Genomic DNA, 10,104 nt, shown 5'->3' with positions numbered 1-10,104 from the left:
ATGGCTTGTTGTTAGATGCTTATTATCATTTGTTCTCATTGTAAATACACAAGTCAAACGATGTTAAAGATTTTTCATAGTATTTGATCATTAAATAAAATAAGGGGGACAAAAAACAGAAGGACTTCAAACCCCTCATTTCTCCTTTCTAATGACTTGCCGTTTTAAATCCAATGATTATATGTTTCAACTTAAGTTACAACCTGTTTAGGGATTTCACAAAACTTAAAGTTGTTTATGAATATAAGGAAAAGGAAAAGTGACGAGCAGCTTAACCTTATCTTCCATCACTTTCTTTCAATAAATACTAATTTCATATTTTTATAATCAGCAAAGTTTTGCCTTCTTAGTTATCCCTTTAAAACACCATTTTGATCATGTAGCAACTTTAAAAGAAAGCAAAAAACCCCTTCATTTCTCATTTCTCTTTAATGACTTGCCATTTTAAAGGTAATGATTATACATGTATGTTACAACTTTTAATAGTTACAACCAATCGGGGGGGGGGGTCACAAACCTTAAAGTTGTTTGTGAATATAAAGAAAAGGAAAAGTGACAAGCAGCTTTACCTATCTTCCATCGCTTTCTTTCAATAAATACTAATTTCATGTTTTATAATCTGCAAAATTTTGCCATCTTAGTTATCAATTTAACACACCATTTTGATCATGTAGCAACTTTAAAAGAAAAAAAATGCCCCAAAGGGTACATATCATTTTAAACAATAAGTGCATAATTCCATCGCCTGACCAATTTTATCTCATGTATCGATGTTATTCAGCGTGAATACTCTTCATTGTTCTTCAAGTACATATTTCATTTTAGTATTATTTCATTGATTTTTTGTTAAAGTTAGCTGTTTTCTTAATATTTGCTTCTGAAACATTTCTTTGACATTTGTAAACATCACTACTTTTCGCTACCGGGATCGGACCAAACAGACCAGCTCTCAGGGGTTGCTCCAGCACTCCTCGAGAATTTGCGTGTTTGTAGAATTACTTTCGATCCAACAATTTTGATTCTCGTAGCCATTTGATCCTTCTTTCTTAGTGAATACGCGATTGAGGCCAATCTACCCCTCTCCCTTTTCATTTTTGGGGGCAAATCGGTGCGTATGGTAACTTTACTGTAAGGGGAAGATTGAAGCTGTGGGTTAGGCTGCTGGGTAGATGTCGGCGAGTGTTGACGTGGTCGTCGCTCAAATCCATACAACAAACGATCACGGTCAATCATCCTGACGAATCTGACAATGATTGCTGGGGGTTGACGTTGAGGTTCTGCAACTCCACGGGCGGAAGAGGGTAGCCTGTGCGCATTAACAAGAGGGATCCGGGACGCTTCTTCCTTTGATATTCCCATAAAATGAACAAACACTTCATGCACCACATCGTAGGTGTTTTCCTTCTCATTTCTTTGTTGAACTCCATAAATGAGCAAGTTAGATTTCCTATCGTGAATTTCATTCAGTAGTAGTTTTTCATCAAGTTCTTCTATTTTCTTGAGGATTTGGGAACGCAACTGGGGAAGATAAGTGTTCTCAATACTTGAAACTTTATCAGAAGTAAGAGTAAGACCCGTTTCAAGATCTGATACTTTGTGGTTAGTATTAGCGAGATCTGCTTTCATAGTAGACATTTCTTCCATAAATTTATCCAGCTTACCGTTTAATTGTGTGAATGAAGCCCTTGACTCTAGCATAAAAGAAGCGAGTTCCGGGGGTATCATGGCTGCTCCCTGAGCGCTGCGTTCCTCGTGCAATGACGTGTCACCTGTCATGGCGCCTGTAGTGGTGGACTGCTCACTATCGGTTGTATTTACCTCACTGTTTTTGCTCTTAGTTGCGGCAGTAGATTGAGATTTTCCTTTCTGCTGCGCCCTAAGGTTGTAATCTCGCATTCCTCTATCCATATTCACGGATATGCAACAGTTTAAGGGATGTTTTCACCAAATTTTGTTGAAATATCGGGAGCTCTCAAAATGTCCGTGCGTTTACCAGGAGGTCATAGTACGGATTTTTCACATGTATAAAAAATGTATAAATTTACACATGTATAAAAAATGAATCAATTATGATTTAATGTCATAACATAAGAAAAAGGGGAGTGGGGATGTGACATCATCAGCCCACCTAATGAATATTCATGACGATGTACATATAACTGTTTTCACAAAATATTGATATATTTTTTAATTCAATATTTGTTGTCCGATTTTCATGAAATTGTCAGCATATTGCTTTGTGAATTTTACTCTATTTAATAGATATAAATATTTCCAGCCCGGACCATCCCTTTAAGTATTCAAGGCAACAACCCAATGAATCATGTTCAATAGACTCAAACTTTTCTTAAGTTGCCTAGTTCTGTCTATCGATATTTTGTTTTCTTTGGATTTTATTAATTCCCCGTCTAGTTCTTTCACGACCACCTCCCTCGGTCTTCGAGAAGTTACCTTTATTATTTGAAATTTCACTTTCCTATAATGGCCAAGTCCGATTAAGAACAACTTGTGTCCCTCTATTAACATCTCTCTATTAACATAATTGGCAAGTGCTACAGACAGCAAAAGAGTATTATTGATTCTGTAGGTACTCAAGCGATCAATGTTTAAGTTGAGAAGAGTTCCGTGGTCGAGCATTCGTAACAGTTTACCCGGAAAGTCATAGTTTCGAATCAAAGTCGATACGCTATTTTGGCATGCACATGCAGAGCCTTTCACCTGTACGCTTTGTCGTCTGTCAAGTTTCAGATTTCATAACTTTCCTCGATTCTAATTGGCTGAGACGCTCTGGTTTATGATTGTTACTAAATGGTAGCTGTCGGAACGAACAGACCTAGTCATGCTAGTCGGATGAAACGAGTCGTTTCGTGTCATGCCTGCTTCCACGATCTTTATTTCCTTATATTTCAGCTCGAACGGATCAATTTTTGTATATACAAGGCATGACTGCAGTCTCTAGGCAGACCATTTTGATGTGAATGCTAATGCCCTCATTTAAGATCTTCACTGACCTCAGGCCTGAACAGGAGGAAGACATGGTGGAGTGGTTGTTACGTTCTTTCCGTGTCCGCAACGTCTATGTTGCGTCGATGGAACTTTTAGTACGCGATAAGAAGGTCCTTAGTGCGCCAGTACTACGCACTGCTCAAACGGCGCTCCCGCTATGTGGACTTTGGACATGTTCAAAGTCCACGTAGCGGAAAATTTGTCTCCGGAGATCATGCAAACTAAGCCACGTCAATATCAGTTCTCGGTATAATACGCTCTCAGTACGCTGCAGCAGTTCCCACTGCGTCATGGCCATTTTTTTTGGACGTAGCGAGAACTGCATGGACGTAGCGTTGGTGTAATGGGGGTATAACATTCTTGACTTCGATCATCTTCTTTCATTGTCCATTCTGATCCTGACACTCAGATCCAAACACCACCAATCATCAGATTCCTGTTCCAGGGATATATTGTTGTAAAATCAACATGGCTCCCGATCGCAGAGTCCGATTCCCGACTCCCGATTCTTGGTAATTCGGGATATATCGCCTTCAGATGTAAGTTCCGTTGTTTTGGGGGAATTGTCTGATTTGCTTGTCTAGTGTTGACATGATTTTCAGTCAAACTCCCGACATATTTTCAAGTCTTAAATTCCTACTTTCGGAGATCCCGTGTCGTTGCTGGACTGGTGGGGGAGCTGTCTCCACTTTGTACCTTTCATTCAAAAAAAGAAAGCAAAAAAGGAAAAACAATGTAATAAAAAGTATCATAGTTCAAGTTGTATTTTAGTCTCTAACTAAATATTTGGAAGTAGGCCTACCATGATACAATGCAGACTGTTTGGAACAGTTGCGTACCTAGGATTTTCCAAAGGGGGGGTGGGCAAATTCGTCCGCCCAAAAATTGGACAAGCCCCCCCCCAAAAAAAAGGGTCTTCAAGTTCTAAGAAGCGGGCCACTTGTGGCTCGTCAGGTATCAGTTGTGATTCGTCAAGGGGTGGCAGGAATACGTCTTGCATGTGTTGTGACTCGTCAGGGGGGGGGGGGAAGTCTGCCCCCCTCTGCCCTCCCCCGGTAGGTACACTAGTGGTTTGGAACATGGTAAGTTTGCGGGGAACAGTGACGACATTGCAGATCTATATGGAACGGATCCAATGTGGCGTTGACTATCCCCTATACATTATTGTAAACAAAACAATTTACAAGGGGTCTTTTCAATACCCATGCAACGAATGCTGTTTTATATGTTTATATGTTAAGAGTATATCCTATAGGTCTTTTCACGTTTCTTTTTTTTTTGGGGGGGGGTAGTTATCACTTATAATTGATTTGTAACCATGCCCTTGTATTGTCCTTAGTTTCTAATGAATGTAATGTCTATATAAAAACAAAAACAAAAATAATTGAATGAATCTGGAATCAACATGTAATAGGGATACACAAAATGAATAAAACAGTACAGACTTTTCCATTAGTGTTAACTAAAGCCTTCTTAGGTTATATTTATATCCCTTGCTTTCTTTACTTACATAACCTTGAAGATAATAATAAATAGAATAATAAAGATGATTGCAGCAATGACAGACAAGGCGATGATTAATCCATCCGAAACTACGGGTAAAGAAAAAAGACAAAATGTCATGAAAAGCAGGGGCGGTGGAACCGCTACAAAACACATGCATCTACTTCACGCAGATGATAATCTCATGGTGAAAAAAAATCCGTTTGCACTAAATTGTCAATTTCTACATATAAGTGCCATTTTGGAAGCTTTGCTTCCCCCCCCAAAAAAAAAATAAAAAAATACGTTCCGCCGCCCCTGTGTGAAATAAAAATAATTATGTTCATTCATGCGATGTTAATGTCCCTGATTATTACTCTCTAAATGTTTGTTTCTCTTAATTTATTTCATTGGTCATATTATTTTGAAACAACTAACCGATACTCCTAGCAGTACTCTATTAGAAAATTAATTCGACTCCAAATTTGAATAAAAATATAATGGAACAGTTTATAAGCAAAATGACGGGCAAAATGATTTTTTATTTCTTTGGTAAAATTGCTCTAACTATTATTAATTGGGAAATTATAGCTAACATGTAAATTTACTAAACGTCAAATTAAGTTACAATCTGGTTAAAATTGTCTCTTTTTAACATTGTCACCGCTATTTATGTTGGCCTACAATAATTTCTAATGTCTTCAGAAAGCAAATATAATTTTATAGTACTGTGACTTGGCAATAAATGAGGTATATTGTTGCAATATCAAATACATAATTTCAAAATCAAAGAGGAGAATGATACTTACAATATAGGTATGGTGGTGTGTCGATTTGACCATCTGATGAAACTGGATACCAAAAAAGCACAACAATATATAATCATCAACAAAAATTTCAACTTCCTTGGAAATGAAATTATGTAAGAAATTTTGAGAAAAACAGTTTGACTGTTTAAGTTTAAGTGTTAGAAAATGGTTGTAAATATTTAATGAATAAACATGCAATTTAAAGTGAATTTCTTTCATCTTTTCTTTTTTACATAAACAGATATTAATGTCCTGAATGTATGTGATTATTACTTAATTCTTTCAATTAATCAAGTACAATCTGTTTATTCCTCTTTCCTATTGATATAAATAACTAAATTCAACATGATGGAAAAGGCAATAATAAAATGAATGAATGTGAATTTTCTATTAAATTAACCAAGTTAGATTGGTATTTTCACGGTCTATGTCACAATGACATCAGGACTCTGCTTATTGTCATATCGATAGCTGGATGCTTACAGAAAACAACTATAACAGATTTTCATCCGATGCCAAATGTGACAATACCGCCTTTTTTATCAAGATTATTCTCACCGTTGTTATCCTGTGTTTGTCCATAGCATGTAGGTATTAGCAGCATGCCTGTTATCAGGGGAACCATCTCGACTAGTTTGTCAGCATACATCATCTGAATCGACATATAAGAAGAAAAAAACATTTTGATTTCTTGAAACGTAAAGAGGTACCAGATTTGAGAGATTGCCATAACAGGAAAACAAAAAATGAGGAGGTACATTATGGCGTATGTAGCAAATTTCTGAAAAGTCGTGAACGAGAGAAAAAAAAAATATCTATTATCAGGGGAATATCTAATTTGGGGGTAATTTTTGACATGATATTTCAGAAAATGAGGGCACATTTTACCCTTTTAGTTCTCTCCATATTTTCTTGGTCGTATACTTTTGGGGAGGGGGCAAGTGCCCCCAGAACTCCAGTGGTCTCAGTTCATAATGGTGTACATAGAGTTGTAGAGGAGAAAGAGTCAAAGTGAAGGCGATAAGAAACAATAATGACTTGATTGTGAGAAGGAGGATTAAGAAAATAATACGAAGGAGGGTCATGATTTGAATACTGAAAATGAAAATAAATAAAATGATACTTAGGATTGTTATATCAATAAGTAACAAACCATCAGAAATGAAAAAAGCCCTCATGGGTCCATCCGTTGCAGAAAGGGTTACATTCAAACGTAACTCTAAAAGTCAAGCGATTTGTTTTTCAACCAATCAGATGCACGCATTTGGAACTTACGCTTGATTTAAGTTGCCTTAATCTGGTTCATTTGCTTCGGTGACAATCGCTCAGCTGTAATGTAAATTCCGAACACTAATCATAATGGAGCGACCATCTTCAACCCTGGATTTAACACTTTAACCTATAAAACCTAGCCTAATCCTAACATAAACCATATTGTAACCCTATAACCCTACCATCTTAGACGAAATGAAGCCCGGAGCAGTTGTCGCCAGAGCAAATGTCGTGTGACTATTGTCTATTCAAGGAGCTACGTTTGAAGCTCCTTGGTCTGTCCAAGAAATACAACTCCTTTTTTCCCTGTATGAATCGTTGGAGAGAGACGATATGAAAACACCCCTTTGTACGAACAATTGAAGTCCTTCAAACTTTATCACGTTCGTGGAGAAGTCATGAAGAAGATGTGAAAAAAAACCTACACACCCTTTTCGCCCATATTCTCCTCTATTTTCAGTAGAATAAAGAGAACCAAACGAACACCGCTTGTACAGTGATTGAATTGTGTAAGAAATAGAGGAAAATATGAACACGTTTGACATAGCCTACTGCAGACAGATGACTTAAACTACTGATAACTGGTTCTCTTTATTCTTGAAACTTTATCAATCACCACTAATTAGAATTCATAATACATATCAATACAATGTGCGTTCAATTGTGTACGCTTTGTAGATTGCGATCGGGGACGAATCCAAAGTTGTTTTGAAGTTTTCATGCTAATAGATTTAGAACTCCATATCATTCGATAGAAACTTTCGATCCAATTTGGATCGGTCCCTCACCACAATCTATATTAGATTAACTTTCAATCTAAAGAATAAACAACAGGATTTTTTTCTTTGCTCACTTTTGTTTGTAAATCCAACAAGAAGCAGATAATAAATGTATAAAGTCTTGGAGTTTATAATTTTCTACTTTAAGTACACCATAAGTATATATTGGGTCAGTTGATTGAATTCCTATGTATTTCTTCATAGCTTCAATTTAATCTATCTTCTCTCCCTATATTTTATCAATTGCATGTGATTTATTGTGCAATTTTTTTTTCTCTTTTACAGAAGTGCCACATATATCATGTATATGTTACATGTATATTATTTGGCGATAAAGATAATATATATATATTTCTTTCTATATAGGCTTATTGCTCTGAACTCTGGAGAGTCACCACCTTTGCACGTTAAGAACCTATTGCACTATTCGTATAAGAGTAGGGGGAAACCCCGGTGTAGTGGTCCACCTGCATTCCCCCCAATCAGTTATATCGGGAGGAGAGACCTGCGGGTCACAGTGATTCAGTTCGCTTTTCGCCTCCCAGGCACAGGTGACGCCAAAACAAATAATAATAATAATAACGTCCTCGGAAAAGAGGCTGAGTATCATTTGCCTGTTAGAAAGTGAGCATACATCGTGAAGGTCTAGGTTGTTAAACAGACACACAGAGTTACGTAACAAAACGTCAAAGTTGTATTCTTCGATTTGGAATGACAAATATTTACAGGTAGGTTGTCAAACCCATAGGTAATGGGTTCTGGAAAGTAGGCTAAATTTCTTCAATCGGCAATCAAGGTCCTGTGATCAATATCCATTCAATCTTTACTGGATTGTTAATTCATATATTCCAATCATTTGTAGAAGAATGGAATCATGTGCATGTACTTGCAGTTCCAGATGCCGCTTTTTAGCACTGGCGTAAAGATGGGAGGCATGGGGGACATATGGCCCACCAAACAGTTTATCGACCAAGAAAAAAAATAGAATAAGAAAAGAGGATGAAAGGTAAAAGGATGAAATATGATATCTTTCTCTGGACTGCTGGATATTAATGTCAAAATCTATTCAGAAATTAGATTTTTATATTAAAAAGATGGGGGGGTGTGCTAGACGACCAGCAGCACCCCCCCCCCATTTGAAAAAATAGGGGAAAAATGACTGTATTAAAGACTTACTCAACCCAAACGTCCCTATAATACATTTCCCCATTTTTTTATTTGCTACTTGAAAAACCACAGGGATTGTCGCCCCTGCCCCTCTGTAGCGCCGCCCATCTTCCACTGTCGTAAAACACCAAAATAACCTCCCATATACTACACACCCTTTAAATGTGATGAACCCCAAATTTATATACCGAAATGTAAACAACTGTTATTCGTGACTAGATCACCAGTAGATAAACAAACAATAAAAGCGTGTGAAAATACTACAATGAATCATACCACAAAAATCAACACCATAAAATATTTTTTATTGTAACAATGAAGATCTCACCCACGGAGGTATAGGATTGTTATTTGTTTTTCCAGGATACACAATGCATTGAATACTAAGAGTTAATTCAAAATAGCATTTGCATAATATATCAAGCCGGGTACAGGTTTCCAACTTACTGTTAAGTGTTAGATCCACCAAGACTAGTATTCCTTGCTTTGACAAAAGCAAGCATTTTCAGTCCATTTCAAAAAAGGATTATAGTATTTAGAGTATTAATAAAAAGTAATGACTTACCATTTGAAATCCTGACATCATCTTCTACCAGTCTACAGGCAGACTGTCACTATTCAATTAAGGTTTGATTCCTCTATTATCAAGGTCACTTTCATTGAAGAAGAAAAAAGGGATTCATGGCCAGTATTTAAGGTCGATCACAAATGAGCCTCAAGGCTTCAAAACTCAGTGACGGAAATTGCCCGATCGACGATTATATAGATTTCATGTATAAGCGTTCTGATCGCAGTGACTGCCTCCTGCATGCCGAATGTGTTTTGATGAGCATGTAAATACAACAGTTTTTTTTTTGTATAATGTATGCAGCAATACCAACCAGCCATCAATATTACTCCATTATTCTTGTCAATTTGGGCAACCTTCTAAAACACCAATCATGCATGAGTCGATTCCGCACTGCGGTGATATGAATACTCCTTTTACAGGTTCAGTTCGCACAACAGAAACTGGGCTCTTTTCATTCTTTTGTATTGGAGCCGACCCCGTGTGTTATTTCCAGCCTCGTTATTATTATTCACTTACAATTGGTGGTGACAAGTTAACTACGAGCGTGGTTAGAAAACTCAGTTTCAGGTTTTGATGAAAAATCGAGTTGCAGCTTCTTCTGTCTCTGTTTCCAAAATAGGTAGAACCTTTGATCCGAATAAAATAATTGGGCAGAGCGCTAGGTGAAACCTTCATGGTAAAATATTTATGAGCCTTTTTCTGTTGAATTCGACTTTTGCCTTTGTTTACTTACGTGATTCCAATGTTTTCATATGAATAGACAATATAAAACCCCAAAACAAATACCATATGCAGTACTCCACCATCCGTTGGTTTAGTTTATTTCCTTTGAACTTTATAGCATGCTTTCAATGCGAATTCCATATTTTTTGTTTGAAAGTAAACTTGGGGAGAAATATAAGATGACAGAGGCGTCGGTGTGGGGGGGGCGATCGCCCCACCAATGAAATTATTGGGGGCAAACATCGTTTTACCCCCCCCCCCCCAAAAAAAAAAAATAATAATAATAATCAATAAA

General features: G+C 37.0%; 1 protein-coding gene across 1 annotated transcript; it reads right to left on the bottom strand.

The window, feature by feature from the left end:
* Window positions 1–2,965: 2,965 nt before the first annotated feature.
* LOC121432034 lies at window positions 2,966–9,575 on the bottom strand. The gene is made up of 5 exons (XM_041629854.1): window positions 9,081–9,575; window positions 5,856–5,949; window positions 5,298–5,339; window positions 4,517–4,598; window positions 2,966–3,702 (listed from the first exon to the last, which is right to left on the bottom strand). The coding sequence occupies exons 1-5, from the start codon at window positions 9,099–9,101 to the stop codon at window positions 3,609–3,611; spliced, it is 333 nt and encodes a 110-aa protein (XP_041485788.1). The 5' UTR covers window positions 9,102–9,575; the 3' UTR covers window positions 2,966–3,608.
* Window positions 9,576–10,104: the final 529 nt, after the last annotated feature.

Source organism: Lytechinus variegatus, chromosome 18, assembly GCF_018143015.1.
Source record: "Lytechinus variegatus isolate NC3 chromosome 18, Lvar_3.0, whole genome shotgun sequence".
NCBI classification, from domain to species: Eukaryota; Metazoa; Echinodermata; class Echinoidea; order Temnopleuroida; family Toxopneustidae; genus Lytechinus; species Lytechinus variegatus.
The sequence above is the reverse complement of the archived record's forward strand: the minus strand, read 5'-3'. Positions and strand labels throughout refer to the sequence as shown.